This window comes from Pelmatolapia mariae, linkage group LG22, assembly GCF_036321145.2.
Source record: "Pelmatolapia mariae isolate MD_Pm_ZW linkage group LG22, Pm_UMD_F_2, whole genome shotgun sequence".
Lineage (NCBI taxonomy): Eukaryota > Metazoa > Chordata > Actinopteri > Cichliformes > Cichlidae > Pelmatolapia > Pelmatolapia mariae.
In genome coordinates this window covers 32924699-32947593 of record NC_086245.2, presented here as the reverse complement: position 1 = coordinate 32947593, position 22895 = coordinate 32924699, and the positions used below count along the sequence as shown (strand labels likewise).

Here is a 22895-nt window from a genome sequence, read left to right as displayed (position 1 = left end):
GACGAACCCAGACTTTAACCTTCTGGGTTTGTTCAAAATCACTACCCTTTCAGCTTGTTCGTGACCAAAAGTGTCCACCAACAGATTAGGTCTGTAATTTTTATTATTTTTTATGGTTTTTTGCCATTTTTTCCACATAAAGCTTTTAACTAACTTCAGTTCTTTTCATAAATATAAAATAGTTATTACTTAAATTAAATTTTTAACCCTTTAAACACCAGTTTGTTTGTCCACTGTACTAGGTGGAAGACAACCTCAAATCTCACAATTTTATATATTTGCAGTAGGGGTGGGTTTTGATTATCGATTAAAATCGATTCTGGCTTGGATAACGTGATATTGATTCATTAAAATCCTGAATCGATTTTTAAATATAAATTTATTTTGTCCGAACCGCCAGAATCTCAGGTTAAACCTCACAAAATTTCTACAACCGCCAAACAGCTAAAACAGTAAATGAGAGCAGGTACACGGATTCTGCACAAAGACGTAAACACAAAACGCGGACCCAATGCATCCGAATCAGTGAGCTGTTGCCTTTCTCACCTGACGGCACAGACACGGACACGCCGTTGGGGCTGAAAGCCGAGAGCTCACCGATTTTGAAACGGTGGCAGGTGCTTTGTGTTTCTGCGCTAGATTCTGCAGGTTTTATCTTTCTCCAGCCAAAATTGATTGAACCAGCAGAGAAAGAAGATCGAAACTATGATTCACATTTTGCTTCACATAAACATCGTCAGGAATTTCCTCTTACTTTTGCTGTTTTGCTTCCACCACGATAAAATCACACTTCCGGCATGTAATCGATTCACATCAACATTGATTATAATGCATTGTTATTTTTGTGCAGGGAGAGTAAAAACATAAAAACTCCCTCTCAGCTTGTTCGTGGCCAAAAATGGTCACCCCTTGTTTACATTTACAAAATGCTATATAATTAATATATATTAAAAAAAAATTCCACTTTCATTGACTTAATTTTTTAAATTGGCAGCAGTGTTATTCATGAAAATCAAAATGTCATTCAAATTCAGAAATTTAACCCTCTGGGGTCGCTGGACGTGCCGGCACGTCAAAGTCACATGACCAATTTAAGACGACACAGCTACAAGATGCAGCACGTCAGAGTCTCCATTTCAACTTGGGTCGAAAGTGCGGACTTCAAACTACATACCAGTTTTTGAATTGTGTCGATGGGCCACGTAAAACCAGAGTTATGATAAAAAATACACGCGATGTTTTTTTCTGAACAAAACAGTGGTGTTTACAGCGGGAAGAACGGTAAAAACGGCGTTTTCTACAGACAGCGCTAGCGTACACTCTCCCTTTGCGAGTGAAAAAAGAATAACAAAAAATACCCCTTCCCTATTGGTGTTAGAGTTTACCATGTCAGCCAATCAAAAAATGATATGGCAACATGTGGCACTTGGTTGTTTAGGGAGAAGGGGACGTTTTTAGGAGTGACACCCGCGACGGAAAGCGGGCGAGCGAAAGAAAGAGAGAGAGCGAGTTTTCATATGTGAGACATTAGTGACGTTTAGCGTGTTTGGAGGCTATAGTTAGTGTGTTGTGTAGTTATTGTCTTGTATTGTGTGTCAGTTAGACTGCTGAATTTCATATTTGCTCTAAAAAAGCCGTCAAAGGCAGATTCCAGTGTAAACGCATGGAAAACTGGACTCATGCACCTCCTGCTGTTAGACCTGCAGGGTTTAGGCCTGTGGTGTTCTCCTCTGTCTTATACTGAACACAAACTACATTTTTTGGACTGGCACAGTCCAGTGCCTTCTTATTTGATCCAGCACGCCTGATTGTTCTGTAAATAGATTTAAATGGTTATATAAAAAACGCCTGAGGCCTTTGCTGCATTTTTAGATAAATAGTACCATATAACTTTGTTGTTTGCAAAACTTGTGCATAATTTTTAGAAATGTACAATTTCTATTTGCATTTCAAGTTATGAAAATGATTCGTTAAACATGTTTGTGGGTTTTACAGTAAAAAATATAACTTTTTTCTACTCGGATTTTGAATTTTTTGTCTGAATTTAGATCAGCTGTGCTAATATAGTATGCCAAAATGAAAAAATAACTGAAATTTCAGATATTTGAGGTTGTGCTGAAAATAATGATACCAAACAAGGCAAGAAAAACATATTTTAAAGGTGAAATATAGAGGTAAAATCAAAAATAGTCAAAAACGGCCAATTATACCCTGGACCCCAGAGGGTTAAATACCAGTTAAATCACATAATTGTAATGATTTACAAAGGGATAAAATCATAAAATCTATTTTTTTTTCTAAATAATACATGCAAAATGATTTATTTTCTAACCATGGTGGAGGTTAGATGCATAGCAATAATTAACAGTATCAATGAGTTTTATGCATCTTTGGGTTTTTTTGTGCAGTGACAGAAAAACAAAACAATACAAAAAAATGGCCACCTCCTGTTTACGTTCACAAAATGCTATAAAAATTAATATATATTAAAATATTTTTCTACTTTCATTGACTTGAGTTTTTAAATTAACACTGGTCCTAGTCATGAAAACCAAAATATAATTCAAATTCAGAAATTATACCCTTTGAATACCAGTCAGATTACGTATTATTACCATGTTTTTTGGGGAAAATAGCAATGAAGTTCACATTTTTTCAGCATATGAATGACGAAACCTAATATTTTTTTAATCATCATTGCAGGGCAGTACCAGTAACAGTAACAATTATTTATTTTTACGTTATTTAATTTTTTTGGATGAATGGCCAAAAAGAAAATCACACATGGTGTGCTAGTGGCCAGAAAGGCAATTTAATGACCAAATAACCACTGAAATGACCACTAAAATCTTCAAAATTTATATTCCAGTGTGTGTGCTTCTGTGTGCATCCTCATTAGCAGCAAGATGTGCTAACCACAGTAGAGTGGTTTTTGTAGGCACACTTTCTACACTTGGTGCAAGGGGCTGCTGTTCCAGTCCTGGAGGTGCATTTTTTGCACCTTCTTCTCATTTTGTTGGTAGGGTGTGGGTCACACTCTGGTTCAGACTACTGTGTCTTGATATCAATGTCAGAAGTGGCTGAGAATCAGGGACAAGGGTGTCTTGCAGTTGTCGAGGTCACCAGCATGTGCCCCAGCTCTTCCAGGATCACTCTTCATTTGTAGGTTGTAGAGGACTCCCCCATTTCAGTGAAGTTGTTTCCGGCGGGACAAAGGCATCGTATCCCAAGACATCCAGGAGATTGGAGAAAAGAGCCAGCAGCCATCAGTTAGTTTTCCTTCAACAACTTGAGGTGCCAACATCCTCTCTAAGTTATCCAAGCTGTATTTGTGCCTATTGTAGTCCAGGATTGCTTCTTGCTTCCAGTCGTCCTCTATTCCCCATCACTAACTGCTGGTTCCCTGTGTGTTGTGGTCAAAAGAAGCACATTCCTCTGTTGCTTTGGCATGTGGGATATTGCCGTGGTAGTTTTGGTAAAGCCAAAGACAGATAACAAAATCTTCCACTGTTGTAACTGGAGGAGCTGGGGAGGAAGCTCTGGGTTGTTTCCCCTGTGCCAGTTTTCATCTGAGGAGTTCCTCTGCTAATGTGACCGAAGTAAAGACGTTGCCCTTGGAGCTCCTCTGTTAGTTGGAGTCTGAACCCCTTTCCCTTTTTTACTTCCTGAGAACTTCCAGTGTTGTCATCCAGCATGCTATGTATTGCTTTAATCTGGTGTAGGCTCACATTTCCAATTCCTCTATACCCCTCCAATCCTCACCATTTCGCCTCCCGCGCAGGTTTGTAAGGGTGCACAGCAGCTAAAAGATCTCCTTTGTTTTAAAAAAGTCAAAAGTAGATCTCAGGCTGCTAATGCACGAAACTGCATACAGGGTGAGCCCTGATTTGATACCAGTGGTTACTGGATTGTAGAGCAGTCTCTCTTCAGTTAGTGGGACCCACACGGTTTTCCGGTTGTAACAAAATATTTTTATTAAATATCATCTAAGAGTAAAAGACCCCCCTCCCCCCCCAAAAAAACCAAAAAGACAAAAACAGAAGAGGATTCAGGCACTGGCTAGTACTCATCATTAGTGGTGATGTGGTCAGCCTCTTTGGAGATTGTCCCCTCATCTTCTGGAGAGGAAGTTTCTCCATCTTGGGCAGATGTCTTTTCTTCAAGGGCAGAGGACTGCTGGGTGTCCTTGCTCTCTGACCAGATCATATAGACAGTGCTTGAAGCAGTGATGACCTTCTTGCATTATAGCCAGAATAAATGATCTGGAAGCTGTTAGGCTTACTTACAGCAGTAGCAATGTCTGCACCTGCATAAACTCCAGGACACGTTTATAAACAGTGTTTGTTGTCGTTTGTGCCAGCAGCTGCAGCTTTGAACTCTGCAAAATGTCCTGTGATCGGGTTTTTGGGTTTTTTTTTGAGTTAATATTTTGGGTATGGTATCTTTTTATGAAAAATACAAGAGTAAAAGTGCTTTTAGCATGTGCTTCAAAGCTAAGTTTGACTGGGAACCTCAAAGCTCAATAGCCTGCATCGACAGAAATTCACTGCAACCTATGTAATATTTCATGCGTCATAATTTATTCCAGTCTATCTTGCAAATACATGTTTGTGCTGCACAAACACAAACTATTAGATCCTTAAGATCAAACCTATGTCAAAATTGTGTCATTCTTTTGGTCTATTGGAGTGTGGTAGGCCATCAAAGGCCGCTACTAGAAACTAGGAATATTACATGAAATTGCTTGTTTGGCCAAAAATGGGTAAATGATGTAATTTGGTAAAAAACATTAAAAACTACAATTTTCATGTGTTGAGTTTAGAATGAAAGCGTTTTTACCTAAATTGTATGATTTAGTCCTGTCAATAACAAGGAATCAAAAAGGTGGTTATAATGGGTTTCAATTGGCCAAAAATGGCCACGATAGAGCCAAGAGCAACAGCACAAATCCCCGTTTCCATCAATCTACCTCACCGATGCCAGATCCCTCTCAAACAAAACGGAAGAACTTTAATCAGAGATTTACTATAGCTGTTTTGTCCAGGAGTGTTGTCTATTGATTGAATCCAGGCTCCATCCATAAGTCCCCAATGCCTGAGTGGAGCTACTGCTCCAGACCTTAAACCTCCGGGACTGCAACAAAGAGTTTGGAAGGGGTGGGGGGGTTCTGTGATTATATACTCCAGGTCTGTTGACATAACCACAGAATCATAGATGGTAATTGCTTACCGGATTTAAAGGCCATGTCAATTCAATTCAGACCCTATATCAACCTCGTGAACTAATGGTGGCTGTAGTTAACATTGTTTACATTTTCCCCTGATGCTAAGCCCAAAAGGGAACATAAAGCCCAAAAGGGATAAGGAATTTTACTCCAAATTTCTAAACAGTAGAGACTTCAACATAGTCTCTACTCTACCCAAAGATATTTATTTATTAGGTCCTGCAAATTATCTGAATTTCCCAAGAATATGGTGGAAAATTCTAAAGGAATATTATTTACCTTAAATATACTGATTAAAGCTTTGTGGAGCCATAAGGGTTTAATATTTGGGCTGTCCCAAAATATGTGCCAATACCCGACATAACCTCCAACAGTTCAATGTACCTGTGTCAAGATGTACCATTTGCTTTGGAGTTATGAAAAAACACATCAGACGACTTTTGATCCATGGGTTTTCAGTCATCTCAAGATGTATATCTAAATTTGTGTGAGCCAAAATTGCTTGGGTTGGTGGGTCTTTCATCATTGAGAGTTTAATGTCTTTCCATTTAGCATGAAATTTTGTTGAACACATATTATTATATAATGTCTCCATAGTCGTGTTTCCAGAGAGGAATAACCAGTCTTACTAAAATATCAGATTTGTAAAACAATCCGAGATCTTCAGTCATCATCATATCTCTCCTGAACACCTGAAGCTTCCTTCTCAAGTGGATCCCTTCTTGATCTGGGGTGGCTGTAGGTTTTAGCACAGTGTTGTCACCATTTCTCTTGTTGCTTTGGCGGCATCCTTATATAGGTGAGTGCCATTATCATAAAAAACCTGCAGTTGTGGATGTTTGGATGAAATTTGATGCGGTTCTCTTGCATATTTTCTTTGCCGCTCTTTATTTGTTGCATCTTTTGAGGACCTCACTAGGGTAGTTGTGGTCCACGACCCCTTCATAAAACACCTCTTTCTTCTGCCATGCTCTCCAAAGAACCTCTTCTTTCATAATTAGTGTTGATGCCGATTGTAGCGCTGTCTCGGTCTCTTAGATTCCTCCCTCTGCCTTCTTAACCCCACGTTTAATATCCGCATATTGTTCGTTGTTATCTTTTCTGAAGTCACAAAGCTCTATCAGGATATTCAGGAGTGTGGGCTCAGCTGTATCCATGCCTGCTGTGGCTAACATTAGCTCAGTTGAATGGCTCAGACCCACATGGCTTTTCTCTGTCAAGTTATGACTCTCATACTTCTTGCGATAACCTTTGTTTCAATTTTCAAAAACAATCTCCAATATTGACAAAAATAGTACCATCAGGGGTTATTTAAACCAAACACAAAAGAAACCATTGGGAGCTTGTAATTCAGACTGTCATTCTGTTGCGGGCGGATCCCTGAGAGCAGTCTTATACTAGCAGAGGAGCTCAATAACTTTTTTGCTCTGGTTTAAGACCAACCAGGTTGGCCACGTTGTTGGGTTCATCTCTGATGGAGATGAGACAGTGTATAGGGTGGAGGTAGAGAATTTGAACTGCCGGTGCTCAGAAAATGGGTACGAAGCTGAATGTCCTTAAAACGAAAACTTATCTTGGACCCCTCTCATCATAAATGGAGTCCGGGTTGAATCTGTCTCCACCTTCAGGTTTCTGGGTGCCCATATCTCCGCAAGTCTCACTTGGACACCATCACCATGGTAAAGAATGGTGGCATGGAAGAACATGGGACACAAGATCAATTGTGATTAAGAATAACTGATTAAATGCAGAGTGGATTATAAACACATGGAGAGTGAAAAAAGGTGATTGAAGAAGAAACAGTGCATCATGGGAAGCCTCCAGCAGCCAGACCTTGTATGTGATGACAAAGGTTTTAAATTCAATATTATTTAGTATTTAGCACCGAGCAAATGAAGAGAAGCCAGACAGTCTTTCTAGTCCCTGACAGTACTCTTGCTGCAGCATTTTGGATTAACTGAAGGCTTTTTAGGACATCCTGATAATAATGAATTACAGTAGTCGAGCCTCGAAGTAATAAATGCATGAACTAGTTTTTCAGCATCACTCTGAGACAGGATATTTCTAATTTTAGAGATACTGGAAGAAAGCAAATGGAAGAAAGCAGTTCTACATATTTGTTCAGTATGCACAATGAAGGACACATCCTGCTCAAAATTCCTCACAGTGTAAATAGAAGCAAAGGTATTGCTATCCAGAATAAGCATCTAGTTAGACACAATATTTTTATTGTCTGAATTTAGAAACAGAAAATTAGAGGTCATCTGTCTTTATGCGTTTAGGAGATTCCTGCCACATCCTTTGGTGATCAATGAAGCTGTGTATCATCTGCCTAGCAGTGAAAATGTATGCTATCCTATGCACTGAAGGACATGTCCTGGTTCTCAAAGTGTTACTGGAAGTCTAACCAACAAGTGTTACTTGTTGGTTAGGCACAATTTTTCTAACTAGTACAATAAGGGTAGGGTACAATAACCTCAGTTTTATCTGCAATTAGAAGGAGAGAAATTAGAGGTTATCCAAGTCTTTATGTCTTCAAGATATTTCTTGGATTTAACTGAGTGAGGTCTATCATATGGCTTTGTAGATACCAGGATATCATCTGTATTACAGTGAAAATGTAAGCTCTCCCTTCTAATAATACTGCCTAAGGGAAACTTCTCAAGTATCTGCTTGCAGGACCCACTGCAAACAGATACTTGTTGGGCTACAAGTAGCCCAACTCCTGGAGTTGAAAAACTGGAGGGGAAAAAAAAATATGAAAAACCATTTCTGCTTTGGGGGTTGTCTCATTCTTGCCACTCTAGTGTAAATGTTGTCTGGGAAACCTCTGCTACTTAACTGACTACATCAATATTTCAGAAATTTAACTGACTTGAATACTATGATGAGCTGTGTATTCCTTTTTCAAAGAAAATCTTATTTGTCTTCATTTTTATATAATCTACTTCGCAGTGAAGTATAAGTTACTTTTCATGTATAGTAAATATATATTCATCAAACTTTTTGTGTGTGTGTTTCTTTTTTTCTTTTTTTTTTTGGTAGAAATTAAATACTCCACCAATCTTGAAGGCCCCAAAAGAAAGGAAGCCCAGCAAGAAGGAAGGAGGCACCCAAGGGAAGGCATCTAGTCTGCCAGCGATCCTCTACAGGTAAACACACAATAGCTGTGAGTCATGATGGAGCAAGAAAGGCAAAGGTTAATGAAATGGGTAAAATGTTAGAACGAAGATTGTGTTTTTTATCCGTCGTCTTCAGTGCTTTGAAGTAGGAGAATTTATCTGAATCTGATACATTTAGCTCAAATAAGTATTTGATACTTGTTTTTGTCATTCTGCCTATGGGCACCGCAGTCATTTTTTATTTTTATTTTTTTTGTTCAGACTTAAAGCTTTAATTCAAGGAGTTAACAAAAGCATTGCATTAATTGGTTTGGAATTGGAGCCATTTTCAGGTATTGTTGTCACCCTGCCAAGTAGGTGAGCAGGCGGGCAGTGTGGACACCCAAGTTTGCCTCATTCTTGAGTTATTGCATTCACAATCTATAATTTTAAAATTAATATCTACTACTAAAGATTTTGTATGAGTTTGGATTTCAGCGACCTCAACTTTATGATTAAGATGAGAGGTCAGGTTTTCTGAAAATATTGTGATTGTGATAACTCCAGAAGGAAGTTACCTAGAATTTTCAAACTTGTACCATAGGTACAACTGCTAGGAGACTGAGGCGTAAAACTGGCGGCTGCCATTTTTATTTATTCTCAGTCCATATTTTCAGAGGCTAAAAACGCAACAGTTGTCTCACAAGCAATTTCATGGTCAGATGAGATCTGTTCCCTGATTATCCACTGACTGATTATGCAAGAAAAACATCTTAAGCCGCTTCCAAGTGTAAGTTGTTCATTTAGTAGCTGTCCCTTGAAAAACCCAGTTTCAGGTCTGAAGACATGTTAATGCAAGTGAAGGACATCATTCTGTTTTAAACCCAAAATCAAATTTCTATAAAATACCAAAGATAACAGTCTGACAGACTTGTATAATATAAAACTTTTGCACCATCACAGTGATTCCCAAAGAGCTTGAGCTGACAACATGGGATATCTCAGTGTGGATGAAGTGTGCCCATACAATATTTGAGGAAATTGGAGTAGTGCATGTGGAAGTGATGTGTCTAAAAGCTACCTGTAGCTGATAAACAACGTCTGTGAAAGTCTTTAAGAAATGCGAAACAAAAACCTGACATAGGACCCGACAGAAGCATCTGGCCCTTCAGCTGATCCATCAGCTGTTTACTGAAGCCTAATAAGAAAAGGTCTCACTTGATGGGTGTCTGTCAAGAAGCCATTCTTAAGGAAGGGAAATGGGGAAATGAGGTTATACTTAAATAGCATAACTGGACTGAAAATCAGTGGCAACTGGTGTTACGGAGTGATGAATCAAATTGTTTTCAATATGTACAGAGGAGATCAAAAGAGCGATACATCAGTGAGTATCATCTGTAAAACATGGAGGCTCTTTCCCTCTTTCCTGTTGGAATTCATTATACAGTTAGAGAAATTTCGTTATAAAACAAAAAGCAACAACCTTTTCTCATGCTCATTATTTCTCATACTCACTGAAACCTGATGTATTTCTGCAGCTGCGGAATTTGTAAAAAAAACCAGGACCAACATCTGCTTGTACTGTGTGACACATGCAAGCTCTACTACCACCTGGGCTGCCTGGAGCCACCACTAACACGAATGCCCAAGAAGACCAAGAACAGCTATTGGTAAGTTGGGTTTAAGTGGACCCTGAGGCTCTCCCCTAAACACCATGAAAAGTGATGTAATTTGAGCAGCTGACAGCATCCGTTGTTGTGAGTCATATGAGATAAAACTGGCACAAAACAGTCATTAGTGAAAGTCACACATCAACCCCATTTCTCATTTCCTTAAGTGCAATTCAGTTCATTCAATTTTATTTATATAGCACACAACAACAGTTGCCTCAAGCGGCTTTATATTAAAAAGGAGAGTAAAGATCCTACAATAATTCAGAGAAAGCAGAGAGAACCACAATCATATGACCCCCTATGAACAAGCGGTTTGGCCACAGTGGGAAGGTAAAAACTCCCTTTTAACAGGGAGAAACCTCAAGCAGAACCAGGCTCAGGGAGGGGCGGCCATCTGCAGCGACTGGTTGGGGGTGAGGGGAAGAAGACAGGACAAAGACACGCTGTGGAAGAGAGCCAGAGATTTATAATAACCAGAAGTGGCAAATTTACTGAGACTCTTTACTTAAGCAAAAGTAAATAAAAAAACCTGTATTAAAAAATACTAAACTTCTTTACTCAGTTAAAAGTGAAAAAGTAAATGCTCTGAAAGTAAAAAAGTAAAAAGTAGCTCCTTGAATGACAATTCTACCTATTCTGTTTTTATGCAAAAGTAACTTAATCTTCTGCAGTATTCATATTTTCATATTTAATTTTTGAATTAATACTAGTACATTAGAATACAAATGTTATTCAAATCTAAATTCTAATTTTAATGTACTCATAATGTACTCAGCTTGATTCTATTATGTAGAAAACAATGAGTAAAAGAATTTAAAAAAAATAGCTATTTTCTGTTGCCTACGTTGTAGAGTGTTAGTTTGTCTCCACATCTGAACAGTCAGGGGTTAAAGTGACATTCAGCAGGTGGGAAACTCTAACATCGGTTGTAATGGCTCAGCATGGAGAAAAGAAGCACAACTCGCAATAATTTTTAATGTGAGCGGGGCAGATTTTTTTGATTTACGCAAATGAATTCAACGAGATGTAAGCAGATGTTTCAGAGCTGTCTCGGCCGATTTCCATTTCCTACACTAACAGGGAACTGTATATTGTGTTTATGCTAGACCAGGTGTAGGCAACCTTTTTGATGACGAGTGCCATCTAAAATTTCCTCAGAAGTCAATGTGCCATATAATTGCATTAGCAATAAATTTAATAACGCTCTATATTAACAGTTGCTGTGCTGTGCGGAGAGCTCCTGAAGCATTTGAAGGGTCGGAATGTGGAAATTTCAACATTGCTTGAAAAAACTGACAGCTAGCAGCGTCCTTCTCACCGGTAGGCTAAGTGATTTTTAGCCAATTACAAGTTGAATCTGGTAGTTGGGGTTGTTAGCTAAGATACCGTCATTAAGAAGCGGCACAACTAATGTGTCTATGCGAGCTAATTTGTGATGTGCACCGCTGGCGCGGCCATTTATTTTTTTTAATGCACCTTCTCAGATTAATTCACTGCGTGTCGTGCCCAGGGCTGGACTGGGACAAAAAATCGGCCCGGGCATTTTGACTAGAGACCGGCCCACCAGGTATTAAAGCCAGAAAGCCTTTGAATGAAAACGCTGTTGTGACAGTGATGTACACTGTCTTGTTGGTATATGTATGATTTCTATACGTTGTACATTAGATAAAAACTTTGGTTGTAAGATTCAGATAATTATTTATTAAAAGCGAGAGATTTTAAATGAGAGTAATAAAGAAAAGTAGTCCTTGTGCCCCCCTTTCTCTGTTAATGCCCTACCTGGCCCCCTGGCAAAACTTTGCTAGACCCGCCCCTGCACAGTTACCAGCTGTCAGCTACGTAGAAAAGGATCCTGGTGTTATTTGTCTCTCAGAAACAGTTCATAACTTCCCTTCAACTCATTCATGTCACCTAAAGGGTAAACCTGTTTCTCCATCACCTGTTCAACTCTGATGATTCAGTAAGGACATCTCCTGGTTTCATCTTCATGTTTCCCTCTCACCACATATCCAAACTGATATCATGACCAGCAGCTTTACAGCTGTGGCTCCAGCAAACATCAGCTGATACTAGAAATTAATATTAAATAAATTCTAACAACAGCTGATCAAGCTTAAACGTGCTGCTGCGCGACATCCGCTGGTTTCCTCTTTCTGGCGCAAAGTGGGCGATAAACAAGAGAGACAATCAGCTGATCATTGATCAGTTTCATGATTGAATGAGAGAAGAAGAGGTAGCTGTGCAGCGTAAAGACAGAACAACTCCAGCTTTGTGTCTTTTTTTCATTCTAGCTGAAGTACGGGACAAACTGTGTTCCTTTTCAGCTCAATACGAAACGCGTAATATTTTCACTGAATGCAGGACGATTCCGTTTTTTAGGGGACGGTTGGCAACTCTACTAATTAACCTTATGAACAAAATAAAGTTCAACATCAGTAACATCATAGCACCCACCCAGCTGTATAGAAACTCCGTCATGCTAGCTAGTACCCAGTATGAAAAAGTCAGCATAACGAAAATAAACTCCACCTAAACTTGGTTTATATCTGACCCAGATAGACTGCAGGTCATAACTTGCACTCCGCCACCACCAAACAACTGAGTTATTTTTACACATCTGCCAGCACCTTTCATTGTTTATACGGTTATAAAAAAAACCCCAATAAAACGAAAAATCACCATCGGCCCACCGAGCAAATGCCCGGTATGCCCGATGGCCAGTCAGTTAACCCTTCGCGTGCTAGCTGTGGCACGCGTGCCCAGGGTTGCCGACCCCTGTGCTAGACCGTATACAATTGGTACTAAGGGGGAATTCAGTGTATTATTCTAAGCGTCATCAGCTTAAATGCAAATTATTCTACTACACTTAATATAATCTAAAGCTGACCATGACCAACACCACCATTAGGTATGTTTGAAATCTGTACTCCCAAAATTCCACCAACATGTTCAGTGTCCTACCAGGGGGGACAGGACACTGGACCATGTGTATAGTGACATCAAGCAGTCCTACAAAGCAAACATTCTTCTCCCACCTACGAAAATCTGATCACCTCTCTCTGCTTCTCATCCTACACCCTGCCCGGGTATGGAAGAAATATAGTGTCATCAGAATCCAACTATTTTTAGACATTGAATTTATAACACTGAATTTTTATCCTCCAAATTTCCCTGCAAAAAATATTCACCTGGAAAAATTCGCCTGCAAAAAATTCACCTGCAAAAATTCACCTGCAAAAATTCACCTGCAAAAATTCACCTGCAAAAAATTCAACTGCAAAAAATTCAACTGCAAAAATTCAACTGCAAAAATTCACCTGCAAAAATTCACCTGCAAAAAATTCACCTGCAAAAAATTCACCTGCAAAAAATTCAACTGCAAAAATTCACCTGCAAAAAATTCAACTGCAAAAATTCACCTGCAAAAAATTCACCTGCAAAAATTCACCTGCAAAAAATTCACCTGCAAAAATTCACCTGCAAAAATTCAACTGCAAAAATTCACCTGCAAAAGTGATGACCTTAAATGACCCAAGCCAGAGCAATCAGCACTAGATCGAGTCGAGCGGCTCTCAGCCAATTAAATTACGCTGTTTGATCACATGACATCGTTAGCCAGCAGTGTGTCTCCTAGAAGATAGCTGTTTAGAGGTGAGGGATTAAGGCTGTATCCCAATTCAGGGGCTGTATCCCAATTCAGGGTCTGCAGCCTTAAAGTACGCAGCCTCAACGATCCTCAAGGGCCGCGTACTCAAAGACCGCTAAGGCCGGAAGTGCGAGGCTCGTGAAATGGGACGGTCTAGCCTCCGTCGCGCTGCCCAGGTTGCCTAGCAACCATAACACCAACCGCTGGAAACGTTTCATACAGCTTTGTTTGACAGAAATGAAGGAGAACATATTTTGTTCGTGTGTTTGTTTCTACACGAGCTTTGTGTGATTTAATAAGTATCTGAGGCTGAGACCACAGGACTGTAAAACATGATTGTTGGCCTTCATTTCTGTACTGAACAGTCATTTAGGATTAGCTAGTAAATAACAATTAGCCAATGTTGTTCATGAGACTAAAGTCAGTGTAAATATGATATGGCCAATATTATAGTTATTATATTAATCATTATAAGTTATTACAGCAGTGAGTTTGAACTCTCAAATCAAATCACTTCTATTGTCACATGAATTTCACTCACATGTGCTGTACCAGTGTACCTGCACATGTGAGTGAAATTCATGTGAGTGAACTCTGTGTCTAACACTGAGCTTCAGTAAAGATTCAAGTTCCAGTTATTTATAAGTCCTATCACCTTAAATCTTCACTCAAAGACAAATATGTTTGACAGTGTATATGTATTATATATAAGAGACAAATGTTGTTCGTTTGATATGTTGGCATTACTAAATTTGGCTCAATGCTCACATATATGTGTAAAAAGAAAATGTACGAGCTGTGATAACTGTTGCTGATAGAATGAAGAGTAGACTGATATATGAAATATTCCTTTATTGGGTGAGAAAATCAGACCATGTCATAACTGCTTTAAGTCATACAGAATAGATATCAGAGCCTTAAACAGGCTGACTTCTGCTAAATGGGTCAAACTGGGCAGAAAGTATACAAACACATAACATCCTTATAGAATATGATGTAACACTATAGATCAACTTACCTCAGAATATATAAACCATATAAACAATTACAGCAATATGATGCAACAAACAGCAGTACTACTAATCCAAAATACTCAAAGCTTCATAGAACTGAAACAAACATTTATTTTTAGCTCCATTCTGCTGCTGATACATACTTTAGGTTTCTGAATATTAAACTTGTTGCTGCCTTTCATAGTGTGTAACTTGAAGGCCCTGAGTACTTTCTCCCACACTGAAAACACTGGAATGATAACATTATTTGAACATTACCTAATAAGACTGATTCAGGACAGACAATTAGTTATTTTAAACTTTTCTAGCAGTCCTTCACAACCAGGGAACAGTCTGTCTTTACTCTCCATCTGTCAGCTGCAGCTGGCTCTTCCTCCTCCTCTTCCTCACACACTGCTGAGTTTGTCCTGGTGGATCATCAGGGGTGCAAAGCCTCACAGATGATGTGCAGCAGTGGGTCCCTCAGTCTGTCCTCACTCTGGACACTTGCAGTCGTCACACATGGAAATCAAATGTGTGATAAGCTGCAGGATTCAAACACAAGTGTAACTTATAAATACATGTTCATACTTTTATTCCACAATCAGAGAGAAAGAAACAGAGAGAGAGTGCAGGACAGACAGACAGGTGACAGTCTCAGGTGTATACACTGCTACAAAACAGCACAAGAGAAGGAGGATTTAGTGTTTGTGTTATTACGAGTGCTAAACAAGAAGAGTTCCAGATGGTCCAGTGGACACATGTGTGACTCCTGTGATTAAAGCATCTTTCTTTCAGCTTAACGAGTGAACCGTCAGCTCGTTCAAACACACGTTAAAGTCCGTTTGGCTCGACACCACCGAACAGAGGCAGCAATATAACATAGCTAACATTAACAGTGCAGTGAATCCTGCTTGTGCCGTCATATTCAGGACTGCAAACCGAGCAGCATCACTGACTTTCAGCTTGTTGTGTTTGTGGATTTATGGCTGACTTTAATTATCCATAAAATCATCACATTCTCTGTAAGAGAATCAATGAGTACTAAAAATGTGCACCTTTACCTGTGTGTTTTCTGGAACAGGAACAGGGTAATATCTGTGACCCAACTCCCACAGCTGGTTGGGGGACTCATGGTGTTTTCTGTTCGCAGTGGATGGTTGTCCCATCCACTGCAAAATGTATTAAAATTATCCTCTAGTCGAGGAAGAAAGATGTAATGGCAGCAAAAGAGGTGTGCAGCATTTGAAATGTCAAGAAGGCCTTCTTCCTCAGGGTTGTGAAGAACATCGTAGTAAATGCATGTAACGGCCACCCAGAGGTCTCTCCACAGTCGCTCTATTCTGAAATAATATATAAAAAATATTTAAATTAGGTATGGCCTTTCTTTGGTGTGTATGAGAAATTCCCTGCTTGTTTCTAACCCTACATGAAATGTGTGCATGACAACAGTAATAATACATTATCAGGGCATGTAGGAAGGACCCAGGCATATCACTTAAAAGGTGTCAAAAGGGTTGTGATGATCAGTGGCAATACATGAGATGACAACCAGACCATTAACACAGAATGAACATTCTTGGAAGGAAGTAACAGACTGGAAAAGGTGTGTGAATAACTAAAAATAGGGCAGAGTCCTGAAGGCTCTTTGGGGTTTGTAGGACCTGTCCAATATTTTCTTCCTTGAGGGGTAAATAATGGAAATTGAAAGAAACAACAACAACAACAACAACAAAAAACAAAACAAAACAAAAAACACCTGACACATATCAGACAATATATCCTGCTGGATAGGGCACTGTTCTCTAAAGACATATTACTATAAAACTTTTTTCATAAAACTATACCCTTTAAATGTTTATGTATTTTTAAATAATGGAAATAAAGCTGCAACACCTTCCATCTTATGTCAGAAACATTTGAGGTTGACAGTATTTTATGAGAACAAACCTTTGATTGTGCACACTCATTCCTGAAATGAAACTGCCTCTTCCTGTGCCACGAACAGTAAACATCAGCCGTGCAACCTCCACATTTTCCCATCCGTGGTTGCCACGAACCCTGAAAACAAAGAAGAGTACCCCAAAACATTCGAAGCTTTAAACAAACTTAGATCTGATGATAAAGAACAACTTATGCCTTAATCAGAGTGTTTTTAAAAAATGTAAAAGAATCCTTAAAATCTTTGATTGCTACTGCTCTAGAAGGCATAAAACATGAATTGTCTCATGAATGCACTTTCCAGCATGTGTCAGTATGAAGTTTAATTTAACACAGCTGTTAAAACATTTTTCAGGATTTACCGGGTTGATAACAATTATTTAGATTTATTGAATTTATAGGAAATTACACAAGTGCCATCTTGTATCATTATGATCTGTGTAAAGAGACAATTTTAAGAATACTTTTGCAAAAACACATTAAAGTTGGAAGTAATTGGCCGATGTTCCAATCTTGAAGATCAGCTGTGCCCATTTGTTGCACATTGTGGGAATGGAGAAGTTGAGGCCCTTGCAGGCTCCCCACAATTTTCCCCAAACTGAGCGACCCAGCTAATTCAACACCTTTACTAAGCAGTGCTGTTATGTAATTGGATACAAGGGGTGAGATAGTAATATTTTCCCTCCTTGGTTGTAGCTCCCTGACATTACAAGGGTAATCATTTTATGATGTCGGGTTCAGTGTTACACCAGGATTTCAAATACAATATCATCATTAATAAGAATTAGTATTATCATTTCAGAATTGTAGGTAACCACTTTTAAATGCCATAGACTACTTATTTGTTTAATTTGATGTATTCACTCTAGGAGAGCGCAGAGGGAATATCCCGTTTAACTTATGCTATCTGTTTAAGTTTAGATAGTATTTGTAAAGATATTGACCATATCCTTTTCTGAAAGTGTGGATATAATGGATGGGGTAAGGTACTGGCATGCCACAACTTTATAGTTGTTAAATTCTGGGTACAAGTATACATGCCCATCTTGTACATGTTTTTTTAATATTATTATTATTATCATCATCATCATCATCACCATCCTACCCAATTACATGTTTCTTTTAATCAGGTTATGCTGTTTTAATGACTTTACAGTATAATTTACATTGTGTTCCTTTAATTTTCCCTAATTGTATGTTATATTAATCCCATATTTCCGTTTTAATATTTCTAATGTTTGCATTGTTTTCTTCACTGCCTGGTCTGCCTCTGTCTCGCCTGTATGGATGCATTTACACCTAAATTTCCCCAACAAATGATGTTTTAATTCACCACTATTTCAGTGAAACACGAGTCTCCCATCTTCCTGCTACCGGTCTCGTGTTTTTGTTCACCAAAGCACACACCAACTTCATACTGACGGACATATCACTGCCCTATTCCCGCCTTGCCTGACCGTGTTTTGTGGCTTTGGTTGGTTCACTTCTCCTCACTCTTCCCCATTCTTGTCATTAAATCAGGCCGTTCTGCAACCATGGCAGCCATTCACTCTATGGCTTTATTCATAGTGTATTTTACCCCTTAACCCAATGCCGTTCTCGTTTCCCACATTATATTTGCAGTGTTCGTCTATCTATCAATATCTGCGGATTATGGTTTTGTACCGAGTATCCTATTTTGTAGAGCACAGCATGTAAAGGTTAGCTCGGTTAGCAGGATGCTAGCATGTAGCGCTTAGTGAGACACGCATCAGACGAGTTGAGCAAAGACCCCGTCTGTGTACCTTATACGTGACCAACGGATTTAAATAAAATTAACGTTTCAAAAGACAAACTTGAAGATAAAACATAATATACTTACCGGAGAACCGCCAGGGTTTGCCGCTGCCATCATGCCGCTCCTGAATTCAAAACTGCCTCTGCAGACAGGCAGGGGAGGCGCGGAACTTTTCTTTGAGTTAGTCAAACGTTTTCCTCAGTTCGAGCAGATGATAAAAGAAAAATGAATGGTATTTTAAGTAGGACTAGGCGTTCTGTAATGATCTCTATTTAGGAGAAAAACTTAATCACTCACCTCTAAACAGCTCTCTTTTTAGGAGACACTGCCGGCTAACATGTCATGTGATCAAACAGCGTAATTTAATTGGCTGAGAGCCGCTCGACTCGATCTAGTGCTGATTGCTCTGGCTTGGGTCATTTAAGGTCATCACTTTTGCAGGTGAATTTTTGCAGTTGAATTTTTGCAGGTGAATTTTTGCAGGTGAATTTTTTGCAGGTGAATTTTTGCAGGTGAATTTTTTGCAGGTGAATTTTTGCAGTTGAATTTTTTGCAGGTGAATTTTTGCAGGTGAATTTTTGCAGGTGAATTTTTTGCAGGTGAATTTTTGCAGGTGAATTTTTTGCAGGTGAATTTTTGCAGGTGAATTTTTTGCAGGCGAATTTTTGCAGGTGAATATTTTTTGCAGGGAAATTTGGAGGATAAAAATTCAGTGTTATAAATTCAATGTCTAAAAATAGTTGGATTCTGATGACACTATATTTCTTCCATACCCGGGAAACAAACCCCTCCAAGCACCTGGGTCCTTAATACATGGCCAGATGATGCTTTCCTCTAGTTTCAGGACTTTTCTGATCTGACAGACTGGTCCATCTTCAACCAGCAGGACCTGGAGACCTTCACTTAGTCTGTCCTTTTCTACATTTCTACATTGAGTGTTGTGTAGTGAATTTGACCATGACTAAATCCATCCAGGTTTCACCTAAACATGAATGACTAAGTGAAGTACAGGCTCTGATCAAAACTCGTAACTAAGCCTTCAGGCTGTGGGGCAGTTCTCTGTACAGCACTGCCAGATCAAACCTGAGGAGGGGCATCAAACAGGCCAAGGAGGCCTTCAGGAGGAGGATAAAGAACTTCCTCATAGACAACAACCCCTGCCAGGTGTGGAGAGGCATCCAAGCCCTCACCAACTACAAAGGCCAGAGTCCCCAACCCCCGACAGCACCCTCACACTATCAGAGGAGCTCAACACCTTCTTTGCTTGGGTTTGAGAGCCCCCTGTGAGAACATGAGGTCAGGAGGAGACTGAGAGCGGTGAACCCCATGAGCGCGGCATCCCATGGACTGTGGTCAAAGCCTGCACTGACTCAACTGGCAGGGAACCTCACCAGGCTGTTCAACTCCCTGACTCATGTTTCTTTTCCCACCCGTCGGAAGGCCTCCACCATCATTCCCATCGCCAAAAAGACTGAAATAGACAACCTCAATGACTCCAGACCTATAGACCTCCCATCTATAGTCATGAAGTGTTTTGAGCTGATAATGTCTCAGCATATCAGAGACTCTCAGATTGGTAGATGAGCTTCCCTACCTCCTAAGCCGCAATAGCCCAGTCAGTGTAGAGTTGCATAACGAGAAATGCAAAATGTATTCTGTTTCCAATTTTTCTTCTTATTGAGTGTAAATGAATAAACACTAAACACCAACAATTACAGTTTCCTTTTTCTTTACAGTAAGACATCTTCTTTCTATCTTAAGTTATACTGCATCATTTAACAGACATGTTATTTGAACATAAACAGAATGTTTTTTATTCTTAGTAGTGGCATTTGAGGCCTATTGATAGCAGCAATACTGTCAAATGATGGATGCAAAGATTATGGAAATGTCAGTCTTTCGCTCAGCTGCTACATTTCCTTATCTAGGGAGGATATTTAATATATCTGTTTTGCCACATGTGATTGTTCCAAGAATACACTCTTAGCTAGCCAGCTACTTTCTCCTCTGTTTGAAAAAACAGGAATTTGAAGAGAAATGAAAAGAGTTGGTGCTACAATGCACAAAATAATTGTTTGTTTAAAGCAGTCTGCCTGTGACTGCATGAATTAATTTAAATTGTGAATATAATGAACATGAAACTCTTGTATTGGTTGAAAACGAGAAACAATCTGAACAATGCAAGTGTGTGGATGCAGTCATAGTTAATTACACAGTTGTGGATACACAAAAGCAACAGAAACACGAAGCACTTAGAGCACCAACCTCCACCAAGGCAGCTCCATTCTATGAGCAGTGTTTACGTTTATGGATTATAGAACTGTGTTTTGTATATCCATTTCTTTTACTTTGTTTTTAAATATACTTTATGAATCTGATAGACATACCCAGTACACACAGCATTTTCAGGCAAATGGCAATCTAAAAGAGTTTCTTTTAACTTCAGCGCGGCAGCCACACTGCAGAAATTGTGCGCACCTCCACTGTTTTGGGATCCATAATACACCAGAATTAATACAAAGCGATTTAGTGCATTAGTGGTAGTGGGTGCAAAGGTGATTTTGGAATGGCTGGTTCACCAGTTGACCCATCCGCCTGGATGCCCGGCCAATAAAATCATGTCATTATTCTTGGGGTTATGATAAAACTATTCAGTTTTATTATATCCCATATGCCCCACCATTGGGTTATAATGACTGGTGGACCCGGGGCACCCTCCCTCGGTCTGAGGGGTTGAGGGTACCCTCCCTTGGTACTCGGACATTGGGCCCGGTGGGCCTTTGGAAAGGCCCTGTGAGGCCGGTGGCAGCTCAGGGTCGCTTTCTGAGCCTCCCCTGATAGCAGCTGCTCTTTGTGCATGGCTGCGACCTCTGTCGCCATCTGATCCAGCAGCTGGGTTGGCTGTATGAACTGTGGATCTGACATGCTTCCTGGGTTTCTGCATAACTGTGATAGATGATAAATGTTTATTAATAAATAAAGTGTGACTTTTGTCAGTGACATTATAAATTTCTATGGAAGATCGCAACAGTAAAGGAATCGGGATGTAGTGAGCCTAGCTTAGCATATAGGCTGAGGATTCAGCATCAGAATGTTCTTTAAAAACAAAAAACTCTGACAAAGCAGATGGTTTGTCTGTTTTTAAACACAATCAACTAATCTTTACATTAAAGACTGAAGATTTAGGTGTATGATTTAAAAAAAAAACTTAAAAAAAAAACTAAAAAAAAAAATAAATTCAATTAAATGAATCAAGTCGTTTTCAATTTCCTTAGGCAATGCTCTGAGTGTGACCAAGCCAGCAGCGATGAAGCTGATATTGCCATGGAGACGTTACCAGATGGCACCAAGAGGTCCAGGAGGCAGATCAAAGGACCGATCAAATTCATCCCACAGGAGATGTCACCAGAGCCCAAGAAACATCAAGTAAGAGGCACTGTGTGTACTGACACACTGGAACCAGCTCATATTAGCTAAAATGTGCGAAAAGTTTGCATGCTCTATTGTTCTCCACTCTATCTCATGTTGTCACTGGCTAACTGACACATTCATATTGATTACAAATAATTAACTTGCGTTCCCATTAGTTCCCTCTTCTTCTAAGGTTATCAGTACGTTGCACACGGTGATCTCATGCAAGCGCAATATAAACAGTGTTACTGCATACAAAAAACACACAGGCGTTCTCCTGGTGGAACTCAAAATAACAAAAGAGAAGAAAATGAACTTGAATCAAAAAGTTGTTCCTTTTTGATTCACTGTATTTGATGAGAAACAAGAGTAGGAAGGTACAAACCCAGTTTGAACAGACTGAACAGATGGGCTTCATAGAGACATGTTTTAAAAGCAGTAGGTCTGTGCTGTTACTCATTAAAATCCTCAGTCTCAGTAATTCTGATCTCTAGCAAAGATAACATTGTTTATGTGTATAGATTTTGTGGTCATAAATAGGAATTTAAAAACCAGCATGTCGGCTCAGAAGTACAGTGAGTAATCCAAAGAAACAGAATGTTAAACACTTTTGACTAGGTTGCTCAGTTCATTTATTGTGTTTTTTTTTTAAGCTAAAAGATGGCATATTTATTGACTTTCTGCAACCCGTCGCTTGGTCTACTTTTTTTTAAGGTTTCATCTTTCTGGTTCCAGATGGTGTTGATGCTAAAGTAAAAAGTTAAGCCCCTTGTGATTAAAGCTGGACACTAACTAGTCTGTACATTTCTAATCAAATACAAATATCAGATTAGATATGACCACATTTGGCACAAAGTTATTATCAGTGTACATATTTATTTATATATGTATATATGTATGTATATACATATGTTTGTTTGCTTTTTTGTTTTGTGTTTGTGTGTGTTTTGTATCCAGGCCTCTAAGGCAAATGTATTTTTGCCCACATGGTGATAGTTTTTTGTTGTTGTTTTGTTTTTTTTTAACTTCTATTTTCCAAATTAAACAGTCAAACAAAAGGTAACATGCACAGAAAAGGAAGAAACGAGATTTTGGGATAAAATCAACGAAATCGTGTACAGTATTCCCTG

At 39.2% G+C, this 22895-nt stretch overlaps 1 protein-coding gene and 1 long non-coding RNA gene across 4 annotated transcripts in view; one reads left to right on the top strand and one right to left on the bottom strand.

The window, feature by feature from the left end:
* Positions 1–22895, top strand: part of phf14 (PHD finger protein 14) — a 178881-nt gene that overhangs the window by 45963 nt on the left and 110023 nt on the right. For all 3 annotated transcript variants that reach the window (XM_065471420.1, XM_065471419.1, XM_065471421.1), the window contains exons 12-14: positions 8270–8376; positions 9864–9995; positions 21630–21780. In XM_065471420.1, the coding sequence (XP_065327492.1) occupies positions 8270–8376; positions 9864–9995; positions 21630–21780 (390 nt within the window). The remainder of the gene's footprint in view (positions 1–8269; positions 8377–9863; positions 9996–21629; positions 21781–22895) is intronic.
* LOC135932456 (uncharacterized) lies at positions 15067–18714 on the bottom strand. The gene is made up of 4 exons (XR_010573535.1): positions 18439–18714; positions 16587–16697; positions 15701–15979; positions 15067–15181 (listed from the first exon to the last, which is right to left on the bottom strand). It is a non-coding gene; the product is annotated as an uncharacterized LOC135932456 (long non-coding RNA).